Genomic DNA, 26,144 nt, shown 5'->3' with positions numbered 1-26,144 from the left:
CTACGCAAGTTCCACTAATCTATTCGTGTTTTGGGTCCAAATACATGATCTCTCTCTCTAGGGTTTTTCTCTGAAATTGTGGCAAAACAATTTGGAAAAACTTTATAGGGTTTTTTAGGAATATGATCCGAAGAAGATCTCCACGAGTTTCAAGCACTATTTAAGAATCAGAGTACGGATTGATGTGAGGCTTCTATTGAAACGCAAAAGGAAAATTCAAATTTCGCCATCTAGTTTTATTTATGCGAGATTTCAATATGAAAAACTTACGCTATTATCACACCCCAAAAGTGGTGGATCCGAAAGAAGGGCATATTGATGTGAAGGTTATCTATTTTGGCGCACTTTGGTAGTTAGTCTGCCAATTTATGAGCTACAGAAGAACTAATGTTTGGCGTATAGAGTATCCGCTCGTGGAAGTATCTCAGGATTTATTCTCATATTATTCTCCAATTGAAGAAAGAGTACGGCAAGCGAAGAGTAGGCCACAAAATGTTGGTTGAGCATGATGCGCCTACTATGTATATGTTAAAGTTGTAAGGGGTTAAAGTGTCTTTAAGGCTACGCCACATACTAGGGGGTGCAAAAAATCCGGTAAAATAGAAAAAATTTGGTTAACCGACCGAATTCAGTTAATCGATCGGTTCACCAAATTAATTTGGTCGGGGGTCAGTTAATAAATTTTTGGGTTTTCAGTTAACGGTTAATTCAGTTCGAAACCGGTCAGTTAATTGAATTTTTCGGTTTAACCAAAAAAATTAATAAATAAAATTATAATATATAAATATTAACCCACTACCCACCCAGGCCTAATCCAATATAAACCCAATATAAACTCAATCCAATATATATAAACCCAAGTACTCAACCCAACCCAATCCAATCCGAAAAACTAAAAATAATTTAATAAATAAAAATAAAAATCCTAAAACTAAAAATCTAAACCTAAAAATCGCGACAGGAATAAAAAATCCCTAAGACCTTAACCCTCAAATTTCAAAATCCCTAATTTGAAATCTCTCAAAATCTCTCTACTACTACTGCCAGTCACCTTCATGAACCGTCCAACGTCCACTAGTCACTCCGTCCAGCGTCTACGAAGTCACCATCACCGGCGAGTTGAGGTAGGCTTTTCCTCTCATGTTTGTAGTTGTTATCAAGTTTGTAGGTCTTTGCTTCTTAGTAGTGTCCGTCTTGCTCATCCATACTGCTTTAGCAACCATTGTCGGAAGATGAAATTGGGCAAGGAATTTGCTTCTTAAGTGGTGCCTGAATGTAGGGGATGAGAAAGATGGAATAGATAGTAATTTGGGGTGAAAATGGGTGAAATTAAAACACGATAGAAAAATTGATTCAAACACGATTTCCAAGTCTAATTAAGTGGCATTATGAATGATAATAGGTGAAATTAGAACACACTCACACAGGCTACATGTGGATATTAGTAACGGGCCTGCTTAAGAAGAACAAATCTCCTGGGTTACTCTGTTATTTTGACCCAATAAAAATATTTGTTTTACATATGTTTTTTGTTATGTTATATCGAATTGGTGTTACAGTTTCAATTTAATTATCAAATTATAAATTGTAAAATCTTTTTTTAATATCCAGTTCAAACACATACCCAGATCTGCTAATATCTTAGCACATAAATTAGCCACTAATTGCTTAAAAAATGAAAGAAAGAGTTACCTGAGTGGAAGTGTGTTGGTGGTTGTTGATTATGGATTATGGGGATGGAGAAGGAGGGAGCCGGATTGACAGTAAAAGATGAGATTGTAATGACCCGATAGTCAGGGGTGTCGAAAAGTGTATTCCCGAGACTCCGTTCTCATAAATCGGACTCGTAAATATTTTAATAAAAATGTTTATGAATTTAGTTGTGTAGTTAATTAGATTTTGATTAAGTGAAATTGCATGAATTAAGAATTACTATAGTATAAGGACTAAATCACATATAGAGTAAAAGTTGAATTATAGATTAAAAATTAATTAAATGGACTAAAGAAGCAATTATACCTTTGTTTCTTTAAGTGGACGGCATTAATGATGATTTTTTATATTATATATATGTTTACTTATTATATATTATATGTTATAGTACATAATAAGAAATGTATATATATATGTATATATGTTATAATATTAATAAAATAAAGTATAATAAAACAAAAGAATTAAAAATAAAGTGGATGCATGCAAAAACTTATCAAAGAAAAGAAAGAAAAAGAAAGAGAGAAAAAGCAAAGGAGAACGCACGGCTATAGGGATCTTAGGGTTCAAATTCAAAATTGGTTAGTCAATTTAGTCTATTTTCTTGTAATTTTTATATTTTTGGAATCTCGATTTTTAGTACTACCGGACTCATGTTGCAATTTTAGCATTGATTAAGATTTTACATGTTGTTAATGTTGAATAGTTTTAGTATTAGGGATTAAATTGATAGATTTTTAAGCTAGAAATGAAAATGGCTTAAATTGTAGAACAAATTGTAAATTTTGAGTAATAGGGACTAAATTGGGAAAATTTTGAAATTTAGGAGTTTAATTGAAAATAGGGAGCTAAATTTAGCTTAAAGCAAAATTAGTATAAAAATATATGATTAAATGTGAAGAATAAAAATTAGTCTCGATTTAGGGACTAAATTGGAATTTAAGCAAACATTGAGTAAAATTTGAAATATTCAATGTGAAATTGATTTGTGTTGTATTGATGTATTTTAATTGTTTTAATTCCGTAGCTAACGTCGTACCGGAATCCTCGACTAAAAAAGGAAAGGATAAAATCGAGATTGAATAGCTCGAAATCCACGGTTTATATTTCTATAACCCAAACCTAGTTGTTAATTGTTGTATTTTGATTTAACGCATATGGTAAGTGGTTGAGGTGAGTATTTTGGCACTTTGATAGTGAATTAAAATGAGATATGTTGTGATTAAATGAAATACACGAGTTATGTACTCATGAATTGAATATGGAATGGATCATGCCTTTGTATAAACAAATGTGGATTGACATGTGAAAAGCTATTTATATAGCAAGTGATGTGAATTGAGATATTTGTTAAACAAATCAAATATGATAGCATGTGAAATTTGAGTATAGTATGAAATGATATGGTAATATGCTTGAATTTGAAACGATGGTATATGATAGTTGTGAGCTTAGACAATTGTATATTCGTATAATTCAAATTATGCATTCTTGTATCATTATGTCTTTAATTGTTCAGATTATAGAAATATCACTGAGTTTTACTCAGTGTACGGTTTTGTTTTTCGTGCGCAAGTTAGGTACTTCTCTTTTGATCGCCGACTCAGCATCCAACAACAATCCCGATCTCAAATGTGGTGATATTTATCTTTTGTAATGGCATGTACCTAGTGTGTGTTTGGTTTTTAATGAATTTGGTATATGTGATGTGATTGAGTTTAAATAAAATGTTGGTTTGGTATATATTTAAACTTATGTTTGTGTTTGGAGTCATAATTTGCCATGTTGATTTGAACCAAGACTTGTTAGGTGTTTGTGAATTTAAGTTTGATGTTTTAGGTAGATATAAGCTAGGCCAAATTGATTGATTTTGGCATGTTTAAAACTTTGATTTGAATGATGCATGGGTGATATGTTTTGATGATATATGTGATAGCCCGAAATAGGGCCTAATCGGAATAGTGGTTTCGTAACCACAAATCCGAAGTGAAATAGTTTTATTTTATAAATTTTTATTAGTTACTGATTGATTGAAATATTGTGTGAAAATATGGATAGAAAATTTTAATGATTTAGTGCCTAATTGAATTTTTATGACTAAATAGAGAAAAATGCAAAGTGTGTCTAATTAGTGATTAAATGACTTAATTGAATTATTGAATGAAATTGGAAGTGTTTATGTGGCAATTAGACCATAAATTAGTGTTATGGACACAAAAGGGTATTTCTAGAAAAATATCTAAGTAATGGGTCAAGGGCATTTTTGTCCAAATTGAATAAAAGACAAAATAAAGATGAAAACAAGTGTTCATCTTCTTAAAAAGTTGAAGCTTGCTGCCGAAATTTTCATGTTACCATAGCTAGGGTTCTTGATTTTTCTAAACTCAATTGTAAGTGATTTCTTGCCCCGTTTTTAATTATTTTCGTATTTCTATGCTTATTGATGCTTGAATTTCATGTTTCTACTATTTAATTTAAATGAAATTAAAGTTTAAAAATTTACCCATTCATGATATAATTGTAAATTGATTAGTGATGTTAGATAATGAATGTTTGAAGTGTTAATTACAAGTTTTACTAGATGAATTTCAATGAAAATGTTGAAAAAGGGCTAAATTGTGAAAGATGGTAAAGTGTGCATAAAGTTGTGATTTTGTGAAATTTAGGGCTGTTATGAGCATGAAATATGATTTAGTGAAGTTTGAAATTTAAGAATTTAGTGAATTTTATTTTTACCAGCTTAGGGACAAAAGTGGAATTTTTGAAAACTTTAGGGAAAAATGTAAATTTGCCAAAATGTTGTGTATGAATTGTATTTGAATGAAATGTTGATAAAATGTATTAAATTGTGTTAATATAGATCAAGAAAGAAGAAATAGTGCAAGTGATCGAGGAAAAGAGAAAGTTATCGACTAAATTACAAAAATAGTCGTTTTGCATCCGAGGTAAGTTATGTGTAAATAATAGTAATATATTTTATAAATTGTGAATTTTATTTGATATGTGAATCAATATTGAATGTGGAAGGAAAATTGTTCATGAATTATTCAAGTGTTAAAGTGTTGAAAATAAAGTGTTAAGTGTAAATTCCCGGTTGAACTTAGGAATAGAAGTGGATACAAGTGACATGTCACTAGAGATCAGTGTTACAGTGTTACAGTGAGTCCCGGGTGTTGGGTGATCTAGCATGTGTTGCAGACACCTGACAGCTTGTGTGAGTAGGCCCGTGGACATTTCCAGTGTTATTGATCAGTGGTAGCTTCGGCTACATAACAGTGGTAGCTTCGGCTACATATCAGTGTTGCACTTATGTGCTAAATCTCTACGTATCTGTGTATATTCCAAGTGTTCAACGGGATTAATAATGAGTTAAAGTGAATATGAAATGAAGTGTGCATGCAGATACAATTGAAAGAATGAGCATAGTGATAAAGGTTAAGTGTGAAAATGTATATGCAAGTGAATTGGTAAGATTGTGCATGTATAAATGATTGAAATTGCTAAGAAATGTTTTGATTAGTTATATGTTAAAAGTGTTAATTATTAAATGAGTAATTATTGTTTACATGTAACTTACTAAGCTATTAGTAGCTTACACCTTTCTTCTTTTCCTTTGTTTTATAGTGATTTGAACTTGATCGAATTGGGGATCGTCGGAGCTCGTATCACACTATCATAATCATCTCGGTATTATGTGCTTTTCAAAATGTTTAAACTATGGCATGTATAGAGTCTTGATCATTTTGAGCATGTTCAAATGATATGGCTAATATTAGCTATTGAAGTAGCTATTAAAGAATATGTTTTGGTGTTATATATGTTAAAATGGTAACTAATTCAAAGAAGCAGTTTCTTTGACAGCAGCAGTGACATGAATGTGAAAAATCACCATAAATAGTAGAAATTGAATTAGAGAGTGAATTATATATAAAATTAAAGCTTATAAAGTCTATTTTTATATGAAAGAAACGGTGTAGGCAAAGGAATTCTTTATTTTGAGATATTTGAATTTTAGTGAGACAGGGTCAGAATGGTTTTTGAAGTCCCCTGTTCTGACTTTGGAAAATCATTATAAATTGTAAAGAAAGAATTATAGGTCGTAATTTATATGTCTAGATTCCTTAGTGAGTCTATTTTCAAAATAAATAAATGGTAACCTTATATGAATTCTGTACAAAGATATAATTGATTTTTAGTGGCAAGAGGTCAGATCTGTCGAGCTGTGAAACAGGGGATACTTTAATGAATAAACTGTACTAATTGGCTAAGTAAAAAAAATTCTGAAAATTTTATGGTAAGTAGGAATATGAGTCTAGTTTCAGGAAAAATTTACGGATTTAAATTTCAAGTTTCGTAACTTAAGTTATAATTAAATTAGTGACAGTCGCGCAGGTGGACAGTTTTGTTGTAAACAGTGAATTTAATTTTAAAAGCAAATTTTTATACCCCGAATTGGTAAGTTAAATTGGATAACATCTCGTACTCGATTCCGGCGACGGTCTCGGGTAAGGGGTGTTACAATATAGCATGTGGTACTAATAAGGGTACATTGGTTAGGCATAATAGGTGATGAATTTGGTGTATTTTGGGCATGTTTAATCGTGTTTTTGTATAGGTTAAACGATTGGTAATTGAGTTGCTTAGTGCCCAAGTAAGTAGGAAATGGTAAACTTGAGTTTTAAGGTACTTTTGGGTACACACGGCCTGGCCACACGGGCGTGTGTCACACACAAGCAACACACATGGGCGTGTGACCCAAGTCAGAGAGTTACACGGCTTAGCCACACGGGTGTGTGACCCCTACAGTTGAATTTTTTTTAACTTTTTCCTAAATTTTTCAAATGTTCCCAATTTAGTCCTGAATCATTTCTAAAGTGATTCTAAGGCCTCAAAGGCTTGAATAAGGGACATTGTGCATGTTTAATGATGGATTATGTTATTATTATTGAAATGTTTTGAAATGAATGATTTAGGTTAGGTTTACTTGATAATGCTCCGAAACTCTATTTTGACGACGAATACGAGTTAGTAATGTTATAAAGATAGGGTTTGGGGAGAAGAAAAAACAGTAAATGGGATGGTTTATGAAAGGCTGTTGGTTTTTGGAATTAGTATCGACAAGTTTCGAGGGTGGGATATTTTCTAAGGAGTGGGTGCCAGCTAATTTGCTGACTAGAGGAGTGCTTTTGGTGTTTCATGTTTTTTGTTCTTAGTTTATTTGTTTCTACTTTATGAATTTTGTTTTGTTTTTGGGTTGGTTTATTTTTTTATTTTTTATTTTGGTTTATTTTGGATTAGGATTTGTGCTCTTGTCTGTTTTGTGGGTTAACAACTTAACATTATTATTTCTTTTGTTTTGGTTTTATAATTTATGATTTATGAAATCTTGAGGAGATTTGAACAAAAAAAACACCATAACATTCACTCCTTAATTTTACTATTTCAATGAAAATCATATTAAATTTATTACATAATTATTTTTACTCACAAGTATATTATAATCTATACTTTCATATCCCATAATCATACTAAATTTGAAAAGTCTCTTTTTTCTATTTTATTTTACTGCGTTATTCTTTTTCTTTTTTATATATAATAGATGCTTGTTAGTCGAGTAGGCAAAGAAAGAAAATACTTTCTTTCAATAATAATAACTAAGATTTTTTTTTCATAAGCTTGGAGAAAAGAAATTGAATGTACCAAATCATGTAAGAGAATGTGATTTTAAGGGATTTTTTCCTCGCCCACATAAATTTCACACTCATCTATAAATAGTGTTAATCCAATTAAAATTTATTTATGTATGATTTTATGCATAAACAAACCAAATTAAATGATGGTAAATAAACCAAACAAAATATGTAATAGTATATGCTGAACTTAACATCAAAAGACAAACAATATTTTATTTCTCTAAAACTCAACATCAAAATATGTTAAATATTATAAATGTATTTTAATTTATTATATAATTTTTTTTCTTGCAGAATGTTCACCGAACCAACATCTATTGAGGGTAGTGTTACACCTCCTACTTCAATAGATTCTGAAAATTCAGAAGTTGAAGCTTCAAGACAAACAAAGGAGACTACTGGGAAAAGAGAAGTCTCTCCTCACAGGTCAGAAGTTTAGTCTCACTTCACTAAGATTATTAATAGTGAGGGTGCAAGTAAGGCTAAATGTAATTATTGTGAAAAGGAATTTTGTTGTGATATGAAAAACAATTGTACGAGGTCATTGAAATATAATAATGGTTCATGTAAGAAAAATCCTAGTAATATCGTTGACACTAGCGAAGGACAACTATTTTTACCTAGAAACAGAGTTAAAAGGGGGGGGAAGGGAATCTTTCAACTTGAAGATTTGATCAAGAAGCATGTAGAAAAGTGTAACAGCCTGTTTTTAGTGAAACCGAAACAGTGGTTTTGAGACCACAAATCCAAGTCAAGAAGAAAAATTATTTTAATATTATTGCATGGTCTGCATTATGTTAGGAATGTCTTATGAAAATTTCGTTAAGAAAATTTTACCGATTACATGTCTAATTAGATGGGAAGGACCAAATTGCATAAAATGCAAAAGTTGAGTTCTAATAGCTATAGGTATCAAATAGCTATGGAATTCAAAATTTGATGTCCTTATATGGTAAATAGACCATTAAGAGGAGTTAGTAGATAAGTATGATGATTCATTAATGGAAAATTAAATAAAGAAAATGACTAAATTGGAAAGTAAAAGATAAAAAGATGATAAAATAATAAAATAACATAAAATATCATCATATTATCATCTTTCCTAAATCAAAAAGATGGAAACCCTAGCCATGGAGAATTGAAGAAAGACAAAACTTATTTGGTTCAATTAGATCCGGATAGACCAAATACGGAGTTAAATTGAGGAAAAAAAGTGTCAGATTAGTAGATTTTACGAACACGAACATTGCCAAGTTAAGTTCGTGTAACTAAATTATGTATATTTATATGTTTGAATTGAATGTTGTATATGTGAATTGTATAAATACCATATATATGAAATTGATCACATATCCGACAATGCTCGATAAATATTAAGTCACATTTGGATAAATGAGATTCGATGGATACAAGGTTCCCGAATTGGTAGTGGTCCTGCATGTGTTGCAGATACACCACAGCTTGAAAGAGCATCACGTTATTAGCTCTCATGAGTACCCCGATATTTAGCTCTCACGAGTTTCCCGTTATATGATTCTTGCGAGCTTTCCGTTATAGCTATTCAGAGCATCCCGACTGGTTGTGATCCTATATGTGTTTTGGACACACCGCAGCTCTTATGAGTATCCCATTATATGGCTCTTCGGAGCTTCCCGAATAAAGGCTCTTTCATGAGCTTCCTGATTAATGGCTCTCTAAAGCTTCCCGATATTAGCTGGCTTGAACCTTCCCGATATTGGCTCGTATGAGCTTCTTGTTAATGGCTTTTCGGAGCTTCTCGCTACATGGCTCATATGAGCTTCCTGTTATATGGCTCGAAAGAGATTCCCGTTTATGTGCTCATATGAGCATTCTCGAATATGATTTGACGAATTTCATATTTCTACACTTCATGTGTACTACCTGTGTATCTAGCGATATTTTAAATAATTCAACGGACAAAATCCAAACATGAGAAAATGAGAGATTGAATTGAAACAATATTTGTATATGCACGACATACATGGAATTCGATATTTGATGAGCTCATATATAGTTCTTGGTATTCATGTGAAACACATGACTAACATGTTTGATGAGACTATGTGTTTAGGTTATTAGCCAAATTGCTATAATTGTATTATGTATACTTACCTTAAATGCAAATGTATGGTAAGTTAAATTTCCATTATACGAACTTACTAAGCATTAAATGCTTACTTTGTTTTATTCCTTCTATTTTATAGTACTCAAAAGCTCGTAAAGGCTGAAAGTAAGTCGGAGCCATATCACACTATCCTCCGGACTTTTTTGTATATATATAGCAAACTAATTTTGGTTATAATGGCATGTATAGGCTAGATAAGACTAATAATGGCAATGTAATGTTTGGTTGTAACTAGCTATTAGAATGGCTTGTGATGGACATATTTTGATGTGTTATATACGGTCTTAATGTGTTTGATGAGTCTTTGAATTGGTTAAGTGATGGAAATCATGTAGGCTCATTGTTAATTGATTTAAGTTAGCATAATTGGTAAAATATACATATATGTGAATTGGGTCAATTAGGTAAGATTGAATACTTGGACATATGGGGTGTTATGATATGTATTAAACTTGGTTTTGGCTTGATTTAAATGATTGGTATTGCCATGTGAATGTGTTAAAGGGTTAATGTAGGTGAAGGACAATTTGGGTGAGAAAACTGGCCTTGGTAATGGCCTATTTTTGCTCACATAGGCAAAGACACGAGCGTGTGTCTCAGCCGCATGGGCGTGTGGTTTGGCTGTGTGTCCCTTGCATCTTAAAAATTTCAAAACAGAATGCTCAAAATTGATCACATGGCCTGGCACACAGGCGTGTGGCATGGCCGTGTGACCCTTACACCTATTTAATACAATTTATTAAGTTCAAACGACCTAGCACACGGGCGTGTGGCTTGGCCGTGTGACCCAAGTCAAAAAGTTACATAGGTACAGACACAGGCTGAGACACGGTCGTGTGCCCTATTTTGAATGCCCACACAACCTGACCACACAGTCGTGTGTCGCTTTTATCTTAAAAAATTTTTGACATTTTGCGAAAAATTCTTTGAGTACCCGGTTCAGTTTCGACTTGTTTCTAATGCATATTTTGGGCTTCGAGAGCTCATATGAGGGACTTTATGAATAATTTCTGACATGAATATTAATTAATATGAAATCTTCGTATTTGATCTATATATTTCGGTAATGCTCTTTAACTTTATTTCAGCGACGAATTTGGGTTAGGAGCGTTACATTTATTGGTATCAGAGATACAGTTTAGTCAATTCTCGGACTAACGTAGCATGTACGAGTCTATGTATACATGCCATTATATAACCTATGATAGTGTGATATCTCCTGACCATTTTAAGACATGTTGTTCATACAGTAATGTCATCTAACTGAACTGATTCTGAAGAAGCTGAGAGTAATGCTCAAGCTTCAATTCAAAGAGCAGCCTCAAGTAGTAGAAGGCCCGTATCTTAGGGCCAAGGAGGAGAGGCAAAAGAAGCCTTCTACCAAATGATGAATGAGTGGTTTACAGAATTTGTAAGAACAAATCTGGCTGTGTAACAACCTCCACCCCTCCTGTTTCTCAACCTATTCCCGATATGCCACAAGGTACAGAACTTGTTAGAACTGGTAAGCCTCCTGTTGATAAAATTCGTAAATATAAAGCAGAAAAATTTAGAGCTACTGTTGAAGATGATCTTGAAAGGGTTGAATTTTAGTTAGAAAATACTATTAGAATTCTTGATGAATTATCTTGTATACCGGCTGAATGTCTTTAATATGCAGTATCTCTATTAAAAGACTCGGCTTATCAGTAATGGAATACCTTAATTTATGTTGTACCTAAAGAGAAGGTCACATGAGAATTTTTCCAAACTGAGTTCAAAAAGAAATATATCAGTTAGAGATTCTTTGATCAGGAAAGAAAATAATTTCTAAAGCTTAAACAAGGGCATATGACTGTATCTAAGTATGAAAGCGAATTTTTTCAATTGAGTAAATATTCCAGAGAGTGTATTCTGACTGTAATTGCCATGTGTAAACGATTTGAAGAGGGTTTAAATGAAGACATAAAATTATTGGTTGGGATTATTAAGTTAAAAGAATTTGTTGTATTGGTCGATCGAGCTCATAAAGTTTAAGAGCTTAGTAAAGAAAAAAGACAAGTTGAAATGGAAACCAGAACTTTAAGTAAAATATTTCCGAGAAATTCATATGAGTCGGCCTCAAAGAAATCAAAGAAAAATTTTGACTGTTTTACCACATCTGCGAGGTATTCTGGGAGAGATAGAAGTATCCAACGCTCTAGTCCAAAATCTCAAACTACATCTGTAGCAAGTGGAGGTAGTGTTAGAAACACCAAACCCAGATGCAAGCACTGTATTAAACTGCATTTTAGAGAGTGTCGCATGAAAAGCAGAGCTTGCTTTAGATGTGGTTCTTTTGACCATTATCTAAAAGACTGCCCGGAAAAGCCTGAGAAAGACACTGTTTAAACTTCAAAGCCGAACAACCCTGCCACGAGAGGTAGACCACCCCGTAATCCCGACAATGTGAGTGATAGTCGGGGTATGAAAAAAGATTCAACCGTTAGATCTGAAGCATGAGCACCAGCCAGAACTTATGCTATTCGTGCACGTGAGGATGCTTTTGTACCTGACGTTATTACTGGTACTTTTTCTCTTCTGAATACTGATATAACTGTTTTGATTGATCCTAGTTCAACACATTCATATATTTGTACGAATTTAGTGTTTAATAAAAATTTACCTATCGAGTCCACTGAATTCGTGGTTAAATTTTTAAACCCCTTAGACCAGTATGTGATGGTTGATAAAATTTGTAAAAATTATTCGTTAATGATACAGGATTATTATTTCCTGACTGATTTAATGTTATTACCATTTGATGAATTTGATGTAATTCTGGGTATGGATTGGTTGACTTAACATGATGCCGTGGTAAATTGTAAGCAAAAGCATATTATGTTGAAATGCCAGAATGGTGAAATGATTTGTATTGAGTCTGATAAATTGGATGGTTTGTCTAATGTGATATCAGCCATATCAGCATAAAAATATGTCAGAAAAGGGTATGATACTTACATTGCTTATGTGTTGGACACTAAAGTATCTGAATCGAAGATTAAATCAGTACCAGTAGTCTGTATCCTGATGTGCTTCATGAAGAGTTACCCGAATTACTGCCGGTCAGAAAAGTTGAACTTTCTATAGATCTTGTTCCGGGGCCAATATCGATATCTATAGCACCATATAGAATTTCCCCTATAGAATTAAAAGAGTTGAAAACACAGTTGCAAGAACTGACTGATAAAGGTTTTGTTCGACCAAGTTTTTCACCATGTGATGCACTGGTTTTGTTTGTTAAGAAAAAAGACAGATCATTGAGATTGTTGACACCATTTTTTTGATGAAAACGGGGTCGACTTGGGTTTTGAAAATGAAAACAAAAATGGGAGTCGCCACCAATCCTTTTTGATAATGTGTGATCGAGTCACCTTAAAAGTTGGATGTTTTTAATAAACAATTTAATTTTATTAAAACAACGATTTTGGTCCATGAAATTTAGAAAAATGAGTTCGGGAGTCGGTTACGTACGAGGAAGGATTAGCACCCTCGTAACTTCCAAAAATTGGTACCTAGTTGATTAGTTAATGTCTTAATGTCGAAAATTGAAAACTTTGAAGAATTTTAAAAATACGATCCTAAAAACTTTTGAACGATATGGGTTGGAATTTAAGATTCTCGTGTTCCGAAAGAATATTACATCCAGCACATTAGGATACGATACTTTAAACTCTCGAAACCAATATCACCTTATGGTTTCCAAAACTCATACTTTGAAACTTTAAAAGGGTATTTGGCTATTTGGCTAAACGAGAAATCGAAACCCAGCACATTAGGACATGTTTTCTCGACTTTCCAAACGCAGAATATTACCTTACTTTGAAATTTTAAAAGGATATTTGGCTATTTGGTCGAACGAAGAAATCGAAACTCAGCACATTAGGGCACGTTTTCTCGAATTTCCAAACGCAAAATATTACCTTTATTATTTTTAAAAAAATAAAATCCTCTTATCGAGAAAGCAACATGTCATATCCAATGCGTTAGGACACAACATATTGAATTCTCAATGCGCGAGTGAATGCCAAAAATTTATTTATTTAAAAGATATTTAGCTATCTCGGATTTTAAAAAGGGGATCACGACCAGTAAGTTAGGACGCAATCTTATTTTAATGCCTGAGATCGTTTAAAACTTGAGTTTGAAAATATTTGTGTATTTAGATTTATCGTGAAAATCGAAACCCCGTAAGTTAGGGTATGACCTTCTCGAATCTAAACACAAGATGCAATTTATTTGAATCAGATTTTGATATATCGGGTAAAATGAAACATGATGTTAATGCACGTAACAAAACAATAATAAATTTGATAAGGTATGTATGAACAAACACCAAAAATGAAATACATAAACATAAGAAACAAATCAATCATATAAAATCAAATAAATAAACGAATAGAATTAAAACATTCTTTTAAAACAATAATGAGCATGTGAATAACAATAAAGAAAATGCATAAAAATTAAACAAGTAAAAAGATATATATGTATGTGTATATGTTTTAAAATTATGAAATATAAAAACGTGTGAGTGTATATGTACATATATGTATATGAATTAAAATATGTATATATATACATAAAATTGAAATATATAAAATATATGATAGTTTAAAAAAAGGGTATGTATATATGACTAAATTTGAAATTTAAAAAGGTATGAATGGGTAAATAATTATAATAATAATAAAATAAGTAATAATAATAAATAAAATACTAATAATAGTAATAGTAGTAATAATATAATAAATAAAAGGGGTTAAATTGAGACTAGGATAAAGCCCAAAATCTAAATAGTAAATAAGAAAAAAAGACATAACAGGGACTAAATTGAGACTTCGATAGAATTTAGGGTGCCAATCTTAATAAAATAAATAATAGGACCAAAATAAAAGCCCAAATTGAACGTGCATGAGAAGGAGGGGGCCAACGGAGAAATTATCCTAGGCTCTCTGAACTCGCCGTTTTGCTAAGGACCAAAATGAAACCAAAGTAAAATTTCATGACCGAATTAAGAAATTAAAAAAGATAACATGTAGCCCTGAATTGAAACACGCTGAAGAATGGAAGGACCAACACCGTAAATATCCCCAAAGTCAAAACGCACGGATCCTGGGCATAGGGTGGGTCGGATTTCGGCATGTTGGCCTTTAAACCCCAAAATCAAAACAATGCCTTTTTATGGGGTTATTTAAACCCAATTTTTTTAAAAAAAATTTTCATTTTTCTTTCCTCTTCTTTTAAAAAAATAGAAACCTCAAACACTCTCCCCTCTCTTCCTCCGACCACGATTCGACCTAGGGTTCCGGCGCGCCTCCGTCGTAGCACCGCTGCTGGAGGTGCAAAATCGGACTTTTTGGTCTCTTTTTGAAGCCGATTGCCTCTAAGACACGGATTCAAGGTCGAATCTCTTGAAAAATAAGCTCACACCCAAAAAAATGAAGAGACCACTCGTTTTCTCCTTCTCCGGCGCGGCGCAGGTAAAGCTTCTTTCCCCTTTTTTTTGTTTTCCTTTTATTTATTTCGTATGTGAAAGAAAATAAAAAAAAAGAACCGAAAAAACAAAATTGAAAAACATAAAAAAGGGAGTCACCTTTTTTAAACTGTTTTCTTTTATTTCTTCAATGTCTGTGATAAAAATAGGGAACGCCTTACAAGCGTTCGATTCTCGGCTTTATAGCCATTTTTTACATATTTTATTCTTTCTTTTTGCTTGCTGGTGTTTCTTTTCTGTCTTTGCAGGTGTAGCAGGTGGAGCAGGTGAGGCTGTGCGGCGCTGGTTAGAAGAGTGGCGGTGGCAGGGCAAATGGGCGAGGGTCAGAAAACCCTAAGTGCGGCGCACCTAGGGTTTGAAAAAAAATTGTTGGTTTCTGTTTTGGGCTAGGGTTTAGAGAATTGGGTTTGGTTTGTATTTGGGCTGGGTTTAGATTTCGGCCTTTTGGGTCTGCTGTTTTGTTTTGGGTTTTTATTTGTTTTTGGTGTCTTTTTTTTGTAATATTTGGACTGTTTTGCTGTTTGGGTTTTGTTGGTAAGGGTACTGGGCTAAATTGGGCTTGTACAGAGATTGTGTATTGATTAACGACAGCTCAATAAAGTCAAAATCAAGAATAAGTATCCACTACACCGTATTGATGACCTGTTTGATCAGTTGAAATATCCCACCGTGTTTTCAAAGATTGATCTCCATTTTGGTTATTATCAATTACGAGTAAAAGACTCAGATGTGCCAAAAATAGCCTTCAGAACCAGTTATGGGCATTATGAATTCCTTGTGATGCCGTTTGGCTTGACTAATGCACTTGCAGTATTTATGGATCTAATGAATAAAATTTTCAGACCATATTTAGATAGATTTGTGGTGGTGTTTATTGATGATATTTTGGTATATTCCCGAGATGAAAATGAACATGCTGATCATTGAGAATTATTTTACAAATTCTGCGTGAGAAACAAATGTATGCTAAATTTAGCAAATATGAATTTTGGCTTCGGAAAGTCGGTTTTCTTGGACATATTGTATCTACTGAAGGTATTAGAGTTGATCCGAATAAAATTTCAGCAATTGTTAACTAGAAACCACCAAAAATGTGTCTGAAGTTAGAAGTTTTCTGGGATTAGCCAGTTACCATCGAAGATTTGTATAAAGGTTTTCGATGATAGCTTCACCGATGACACGGCTGTTACAGAAAGATGTGAAATTTGAGTGATTTAATAAATGCCAACAAAGTTTTGATCGGTTGAAAGCCTTATTGACTAAAGCACCAATTCTAGTTCAATCTGAATCGGGTAAGGAATTTGTAATGTACAGTGATGCATCGTTGAATGGTTTAGGCTGTGTTTTGATGCAAGCAGGTCGAAGCCACATCACAGTATCCTCCGGACTTTTCTGTATATATATAGCAAACTAATTTTGGTTATAATGGCATGTTTAGGCTAGATAAGACTAATGATGGCAATGTAAATGTTTGTTTGTAGCTAGCCATTGGAAAGGCTTGTGATGGACATATTTTGATGTGTTTATATATGGCCTTAATGTGTTTGATGAATCTTTGAATTAGTTAAGTGATGGAAATCATGTAGGCTCATTGTTAATTGATTTGGGTTAGCATAATTGGTAAAATATGCATATATGTGAATTGGGTCAATTAGGTAAGATTGAATACTTGGACATATGGGGTGTTATAATATGTATTAAACTTGTTTTTGGCTTGATTTGAATGATTGGTATTGCTATGTGAATGTGTTAAAAGGTTAATTTAGGTGAATGACAATTTGGGTGAGAAAAGTAGCCTTGGTAATGGCCTATTTTCGTCCACATGGGCAGAGATACAGACGTGTGTCTCAACCTTGTGTGACGCATGGCCTAGTACATGGGTGCGTGGTATGGCCGTGTGACCCTTGCACCTATTTAATACAATTTATTAAGTTTACACGGCCTAGTACACGGGTGTGTGGCTTGGCCTTGTGACCCAAGTCAGAGAGTTACATGGGTGTGGACACAGGCTGGGACACGGCTGTGTGACCTATTTTGAATGCCCACACGGCCTGAGACACTGACATGCCTCTTGGCTGTGTGAGCCACACAGCCTGACCACACGGGCGTGTATCCTTTGTATCTTAGAAAAATTTTGACATTTTGCAAAAAATTATCTGAATACCCGTTTCAATCCCAACTTGTTTCTAATGCATATTTTGGGCTTCTAGAGATCATATAAAGGACTTTATGAATAATTTCTAACATGAATATTAATTAATATGAAATGTCTGTATTTGATCTGTATATTTTGGTAATGCTCTGTAACCTATTCCGACGACGAATTTGGGTTAGGGGTGTTATAGAAAGGATTAGCACAAATTATTGTGATTGATGAATTACCTTTCAAGTTTGTTGAAAGTGAAGGCTTTAAGAAATTTATGTTCATGGCATGTCTTAGGTTTCATATTCCTTCACGAACTATTATGACTAGGGATGTTTATCAATTGTATTTAGATGAAAGTGTCAAGTTAAAAACAACTTTTAAGAAGTTCTTATTCTAGAGTTTGATTAACTACTAACACATAGACTTCTTTGCAAAGATTTAATTATTTGCGTACCACTATTCACTTTATTTATAACGATTGGAAATTGAATAAGAATATTTTAAACTTTTTTTTCCAATATCTAGTCATAAGGGTAAGTCCATTGGGATGGTGGTTGAGAAATGATTGTTGAATTGGGGGATTGATAAGTTGTTTACTGTTATTGTTGATAATGCAAGTTCAAATGATGTTGCTATTGGTTATTTGAGAAAGAAATTTTAGGGTTTAGTTCAAAATGGTAAATATCTTCATATGAGATGCACAACATACATTCTGAATTTAATTGTTGTTGAAGGCTTAAAGGAAATGAATAAATCTGTTGAATGTGTTAGGGGGCTATTAGATATGTGAGGCCATCTCCAGCTAGATTACAAAAGTTTAAGGAATGTGTTGTGGTGGAAAATATAGAGTCCAAGAAAATGTTGTGTCTCGACCTACTTAATGTTAGACACTGCTCAAAACTTTGAGAGAGCTTTTGAGATATTTGAAGAGCAAGATACAGACTTTAGGGCTGAACTTGAAAGGAGGAGAGGGTAGGCCTAGTGTGGATGATTGGGCTAGTGTTAGAAACTTGAGAGATTTCTTGGAACACTTTTATGAAGTCACTTTATGTATATCTGGCACTTCATATGTCACGTCCAATAAGTTTTTTGACGAGCTTTCTGAAATTGATATTATTTTATGAGATGCTTAGTTAAATATTAATGTTGATTTCAATGTTATGGCCATCAAGATGAGAGAGAAGTATGATATATATTGGGGTGATATTGATAAGATGAATTTGCTTATGTTTGTTGCTTGTGTTTTAGATCCTAGACAACAACTAAAGTGTCTTGAATTTGCACTTAGTGAAATGTCTAGTTCTGAAAAAGCTTGTGAAATGATGCAAAAATTGAAAGAATCTTTGTATGGATTGTTTGATGAGTATAAGCCACCACTTCATAGTTATTGTAACCAATAGAGTATGCTAACACATGTTTCTCTAGGTGAACCACAACAAAAAATGAAAAGACGAATGCAAGGTTTGTATAAAAAGCGTGAATTGGAAAATGGTGGTGAGGATAAAACATCTGAATTGGATAAATATCTAGCTGAGGCTAATGAGGATTTTGTTGAAGATTTTGACATTTTATTGTGGTGGAAAGTGAATAGCCCTAGATTTCTTATTCTTTCAAAGATGGCCAGAGATGTGTTAGCTATATTTATTTTTATGGTTGCTTCAGAGTTTGCATTTAGCACTAGGGAGCGTGTGCTTGATCAATATAGGAGTTCTTTAACTCCTAAAATTGTACAAGCTCTTGTGTGTACTCAAGATTGGACTCGAAAATCATCATCACAAGAAGACATCAAAAAGATTGGAAAACAAATCCAATAGCTTGACAAGATTGAAAATTGTATATTTATTGTTTTATTTTAATAGTTTCAATTTTTTTACCATATCACTCCTACTTATTTAATCAATTCAATGTTTAGAATTTTCTTAGAATGCATCAGAGCCTACCTTAAATTCATAAGCTTTCATGAGTTGAAGGGTATGCTTACTATCTTATTCTTGTTAACTTACAATCTATTCATTTGTTTATATTATTTGATTTTTTTTAAATGCATATATTTCTATTATATGATCATTTTTTACAAATATTTTTTGTAGGTATAATGCAAATGAAGATCTTTTGGAGAGAAAAAATAGATACAAATGGAGAATATTAATGATTTACATTTGAATTATGTGTTAATTTCAAAAGTTATGTAGTGTTTTTAATTATATAGTGATTCAATACTTTAATTCAGTTGATTTTTATACTTGTTTTAACCAAAAATAAAAAACACATAATTTTTGGTGAATTCGGTTCACCAACCGAATTAACCAAAAAATTTAAGTTTGGTTAACAGTTAAGAGTTTAAAAGGGTTGGTTAATTCAGTTAATGGTATTTCGGGTCGGTTAACCAATTAAACACCCCTACCACATACGGATTATCACCATAGGTATGGTAAGCCAAGTTTGCTTGAAAGATATGCAATATGGGTTCTGTAAAGTGATTGGTTGTGAGTCAATTGAATGGATTGATCGGTCAAATAACATCAGCATCATATTTTCTTTTATATTTTCTTCGATTTTTGTAGGACATTAAAGGGACAAATTTTGTATACTTTTGGCACTTTTCAAGATCCACTAAGAGATTTTGGGTATATATATACGGTAAGAAGGGAACATTTAGATGGTTTTTCTTCCTTCCGTTCTACACTTTAGCTTTCTTAAAAATTAAATATTCTCTTCTTCTTCGTTAAACTAGAAGCTAAGGTTTTTGAGGTCATTGGTGGATGTTTCAACCTCTTTGTAAGTCTAGTAACTCTACAGGTTAGGATTTTGAAATAATAAAGATGTTATGAAGCAGATAAACAATAAAATATGAATAAGAGACCTTGCATGGGGGTCATCTGCATTTGAGATGATAGCAAATTGTTTGTAAATGGGTTTTAATGGTGATTTCATGTTCTTTTAAGCAGTTGTTACTGCTAATTTGTGAAGAATGTTTGGGTTTGGAACTTTGAGCTGCAGTAAATGTGAGTTTTAGATGAGTCCTTATCATGACTCATGCATGTTAATTTTACAATGGAAAGTCTTATGTTGATGACATATCAAATGCTTGGTAAGTGTGTGAGATATATAAGTTACTATATGAAAAAGGTGATGTGTGGTATGTATGCTTGTGGAATCAAGTATGGTGAGTATGCATTAGTTAGGTGTATGAACAGAACTGGTTAATTTTATTCTGTGCTAAATGGGAAAACATCAAATTGTGATGCCTCTGGTAAGGAAGGTACATTGCTAAATGGACAGGTAGATCACGATGACAAGGAGAATACTCATGGTATAGCCTCTAGTGAGATGTAAATCGAACTGGCAGAACACAACATAAGGATGTGTAAGACTATGTGGCTGGGACCTATGGCATTGTATGTCAATGAAAACACTCATGGTGATACCTCTAGCGAGATATGGACTGGACTGACAAATCATGACATGAAGTTATGTTTAAGACCATGTAAGAGAAACCGCATAGCATATTACGTATTCGTGGCGTGTTTTGTAAGGCCTTTATGGCGTATTGAATGAAGCATGTGTGGCATATTATGTGATATTTGTGTGATGTATTCTATAACACCCTTGGGATGGAATTTGGTCAAATGCTTCTCTGTCGTGATCTCGGTAAGCTTGAGACTTCTATGCTGATCAATGTTATGATAAAGAACTAGTAAGTTGAAGGTATCTCCATTTCGTTAATCTTATGGCAGAATTTTGAATATGACCTAAGGGAAAACTTTTGAAGGAGTTTCCATCAGTGTTTCTAAAGAGGGAATCTGCTATAATAATTTGTCAGTACAGAGAATTTGGTATAATCGTAGATATGGATGGTTTATGTAGTCGCCAAATCTGAGTTTATTATGATATAGATGGCAACAAGGATTATTAGCATGACCTAAGTTGTATCCGGACTTCAAAAACAAAACCAACACTGTTACTATTAATAATTCCATTATTAATACAACTTGTAGAACCATACATCCAACTATTCTGACGTGTTTTGTCATTCTAAGACTAATTTACTTGCAAAAAACCAAAAAAAAACTTTACATGCAAAGAAAGATAATTTTTTGGAACAGAAATGGGTAACCAGAAGAAACCTAAAATCAAATAGAAAGAGTTCCACCCAAAATGTATTGATTTATATCTTTAATCAAAGAAGTCGATAGAAATAATAGAATGGAAGAAAATTTGATAGATTTCTAAATCATAATATCATGGAAAAGAAGCACAAATCTCTAAATCATTTGACAAAAAAATGTAGGTAGAAATTTAATAAAAAAGCGGTTGATCTCAAATCCTAAAACCCAAAAAATTATTCCAAATTGATAATCGAATATTTGGGGAACAAAAATATAAGTGGTAGTAGAAGTTGAAAGAAGAAGATTTGTAGGAAAATGGGAGGAAACAACTTATAAAAAAAAAGGCAGAGAGCTTTGGAGAACTCCCTAAATCTCTTTTATGTGTTTATTGCTTAATTTTTCATGAAAAAGAATGAGAGAGAGATTGTGGAGTTGTGTTTGATCCACACTCACCGCATCATTGTTGATACATGATTTAGTTGGTAGCTCCGTTGGCCAGTCCATCTTCCTCCTAATATAAATGTTTATAGGAGATAGAAGCAAAAGTGGAGAATCTTGAGAGAGCCGACCCTTTTAAAGAGGGTCCTTAAAAGTGCATACAAAAAAGACTATTTGGGGATTAAATTCCAAATTACAGAGTGGATCGGATTCTGGGTCACAAAACGGATCAGATTATGATTACTACTATATCATAACTCAAGTTTAATTTAATTAGTTCATATAATCTATAAAAAAAAATATTGAATGTCATTAGGTAAATTTAAATTTCAAAATTTAACATTTTTCTTTATTTTCATATTACAATATTCGAAAAAGTCAACTCTCATTGAGTGACTAATAAAGGCAAAAATATTCAAATGGTGACCGCATATTTAGTTTTCTTAAGGGCACAAACCTTTATAAAGTTCCCCATGATGTGCACATACTTTTTCTTTAATGCTTTAATCATTTTATTTTTTTATTCTTATCTTCTTTATTTAACTTTTAATGGAATTAGTATTATGAATTAATGGAATATAATTCAATTAAAGAATTTAAAAAAAATATTTGAATAGTTTTATATACAAAATAAATAAATTATAAATGCATTTTTTTCTTTTATTTTTATATAAAATGGATAAAAATTTATATAGTATAATATTTTAACTTAAGACACAATAAATTTTTGAATAATTAAAATTTTGTAATAAATATAGCTATTACATTAAAAGAATTTCACCATGGTGTGTCATAATAATATAATAAAAAATGAGCGAAAATAATGCATTATTACTTTCTTACACCTTCATTTTTCAAAACCGAAAACTCTCAAGTCTTAACAATTCTTTAAATGCTTTTCCAAGTTTCTTCTTTTTCTTTTATATATGTCATTTTCTTCCTTTCTTTTTAGTGGAACATTATTGGGACTTACATGGGCCCTCTCTACCCAATCAAAAATATTTTTGAAATTATTATGTCTCACAATATATTAATCAAAAGTACTGGAAATAAATATACTCAATAATTCGGTTTTACTCAGGAAGATTCACCCCAAATTTTAAGTTTAAAAAATAAAATAAAATATGTTTAACATATGGAGTCTCATTATTTATAAATATTTGACTATTTGAGGCATAGAATTTGTCAAATATATTTTATTTTGGTGTACAAATTGTCAATTGTTTACATTTTAAGGCTTCCTAGACATTACAACTAAATACAACCATGAATAATAATTTCCATTTTTTGTAGAGAATAATTTTGTTAACAAGAATTTCCTATTTTCTTAATATATATATATATTGTAAAATCTAATTAACTAAAATATTTGAAATAAAATTGGTCGAAATTTAGAAAATTTAATTAGGATAAGAAGATAAGGTTGTAAACAAGTTTTCATTTGATATGTGATTAGGAAAGTTATTATTAAAAATAAACTTAATTAATTGTGGATAACTTCTTTTTTAAGAAAAACAAGTAGGAAGATTATAGTTGTGGCATTTGAGAAGAAGGAAATTTAGGTCACTTTATTATACAACAAGTTATTTACAATTTTAGGGAATAATAATTTACATCTTTTTCTTCATTCTTCAACCAAACTCACTTTAAGTTTTTTTTTCTTTCCTTTTTTTTTAGTTTGAGAAATTTGTAACTTTTTATTCCATGTCACTTTGTATAATTGATTTTACTTTTACTTTTTTTGGTTTAATATGATTAAAAGTAGAAATCAATGATTAAAAATAGAAAGATAACATTAGTGCACATATATTTTTAAGAATTAAAAGAAATCTTTAAAAATCATTCTTCCTATTTAAAAATAATACAAGATAAAAAGTAGTATAGAGACCCTTGTACTAAGAGTTGGATTGCATTTTGCTTCCTCTACTTAAAAGATGAGTTAGATCAAAAAGTAAACTAATATTTTTATTAAAAATTTCACTAATTTCTACTATTAAAAATTGATTCATGTACGTCAAAATCAAGTACGTGTGACACACCACATGTAATTGTTTAGTTATTCTGTTAATCACAATAATTTTAATAATAGAAATGGATAAATTTTTTACAAAAAATTATCAATTTACTCTTTAATTTAATATACAAAAATTAAAATATAATCCAACTCCTAATATAAACCCACTAATATACTTTTACCAATAAATATATTTACATAATTATAACCACACCCAATCAAACAAAATTACAATTAAAATCAACACCCATATTTAACTTGTTTCCATGTTCAACACAAAAATAAAGAGGCAATGTCATTATTTAAATAATAATAAATAAATAAAGCAAAGTCCTTATTCGATGTGGGCCCCACACACCTAATAGTAATTAATAAATCTCCATTTTTTTAAAAAAATAGAACCTCACACCCCGACAACTAACCGTTCCGACATCAAACCTCCGTTATTCCGTCCGAACATCGGCTAACGACAACCAAACAAAACAAACGATTGCCGTCATCACACATTCCTCCTTTTTTAGTGTATGGGTCCCACCTCCGCCCGGTCCTACAGAGGACCCACATGACGCGCTCGTCAACGCAAAATCCAAAGACCAAATTAGCCCAGCCCGAAATTAAACCCGATATCCGACCCGTACCCGTCTCCATCTTTTTCGTCGGCCTTTCCTTTCCTTTTTCCCCTTCTATATATATTCCCTCTTCCCTTATCTCTTTCGTGTGGACAGATTATATCACAACAGAGTTATAAAATATATAAAAAAAAAGGAAGGGATTATTATAATTTGAAGGAAAAAAAATCAAGAAACCTTCCTTTTTTTCCTCCTTTGATTTTCCCCTTATGAGGTCTTGAAATTGCTCGAATCCCGTTTTTCTTAAATTTTTTTCATCTAATTCTCAGTTTTCTTTTCTATTTATTTTTCTCGAGTTCTTTTTTTGGGATAAATTATCATGGGGACTGAAATTTTACGGCCTCAGGATTGTTTGATTGAACAGATCCGTGTTTCTTCGACGGCTTGTTCTCGTCGGAGATATGGAAATGGTAGCTTTAATCCTACCTATAATTATAATAATAGTAATAGCAATAACAGCAACGGAAACGTTAGATTTACCAGGAAACCGGTCCAGAGGAAGCGAGTCGGGTCGGAGCAGCGGGTTTCGAAGAGATCTGGCTCCGTCGATGACTTGAAGACGGTGGCGAACAATTTCAAGATGGAGAAGGTTACGATTTTGAGGCGCGGAGAGTCGTTGGATTCGAAGATCAAGAGCAACAACGGCGGTGGAAAGGAAGACGGGTTGGTCGCCACGGGGACGGATCGGTTAGGTCCAGATCCAGAAATGGTTTCGAAACAGATCAGATTTGTGGATATCAAGTCTCCGGTGACCGGAAAATCCGACGTGTACGCTGGATCGGCTTTCGCTGTCTCTCCGGAACCGAGTTCTCTTCCTTTGCCTTCTTTCTCGAAGAAGAAGCATGTTCCGATCGATGATTCGGCCACTAGGGATCTCAGGCGTATACTCCGACTTGACATCTGAGATCTGATTATGTTCATCCGAGTAGATATATTTGGATCCAGAATAAGATCGTTTCGTCTCTATTTAGAACTCTCCGGTAGTTTCAAGATCCGATTACCTCCGTAATATTTTTTCAAAAACGGAGGGCGGATTTGAAAATCGAGATAACATTAGGGGCGATTAGGGAAATATTCCATGTTGATGTTGTTATGGGTAGTACGGAGCTAAAAAGCTGCGTTTTAATTATGGGGATGATTATGAGAAAGGAAGGCAAATCAGGGGGTTGATATAAAAATATTAGGGGAATATTAGGTATGGGGGCTTTGAAATGTTTTCTACTCTGTTGTGAAAAATAAAAAGAAGCTAAAATGCTGTGCTTTAATTTATGGGGATGATTATGAAAAGAAGGGACAATTAACGGGGTTGATATATAATATTAGGGGGGAGAATTAGTTGTGGGGTTGAGTTTTTAATTGTGAAAAAAGAAAGTTTGTAAGAGATTTGCAATCTTGTCCCTTGTTGTAAAGTAAAAAAAGAAGAAGATAAAAACTAGGGGCCAAATGGAGCAGATTAATTTTATTAGATCCCTCTTTTGTTATAGTTTGCAAAGTAAAGGGTATTCTTGAAATTTCCCTTTGTTAGTAGATCTTTAGATTTTAAGTTTTATTTCTGCAATTATATTTTGTTGGTTGGAAAAAATGCTTAAAAGTTGAGGGGTTTTTTCAGAAAAGAAAAACCGTTTTGATTAAATTGTTGTGGGTATGTTTTTAATTACATTTGATAGAATGATTGTCAAGATAATCATAAAGTATTTCAGTTAATTTCTTTTGTTTAAATTTGATTTGATTATTATCTCAC

At 32.5% G+C, this 26,144-nt stretch overlaps 1 protein-coding gene across 1 annotated transcript; it reads left to right on the top strand.

Moving 5' to 3' along the window:
- Positions 1 to 23,940: 23,940 nt before the first annotated feature.
- Positions 23,941 to 25,865, top strand: LOC107891878 (uncharacterized). The gene has a single exon (XM_016816808.2). The coding sequence runs from the start codon at positions 24,723 to 24,725 to the stop codon at positions 25,305 to 25,307; it is 585 nt and encodes a 194-aa protein (XP_016672297.1). The 5' UTR covers positions 23,941 to 24,722; the 3' UTR covers positions 25,308 to 25,865.
- Positions 25,866 to 26,144: the final 279 nt, after the last annotated feature.

Source organism: Gossypium hirsutum, chromosome D09 (assembly GCF_007990345.1).
Source record: "Gossypium hirsutum isolate 1008001.06 chromosome D09, Gossypium_hirsutum_v2.1, whole genome shotgun sequence".
Classification (NCBI taxonomy): Eukaryota; Viridiplantae; Streptophyta; class Magnoliopsida; order Malvales; family Malvaceae; genus Gossypium; species Gossypium hirsutum.
This window is presented reverse-complemented; position numbering and strand designations above follow the sequence as displayed.

Coding starts and splice junctions, on each gene's coding strand:
- LOC107891878 (XM_016816808.2), top strand. CDS start 24,723: ATGGGGACTGAAATTTTACGGCCTCAGGATTGTTTGATTGAACAGATC.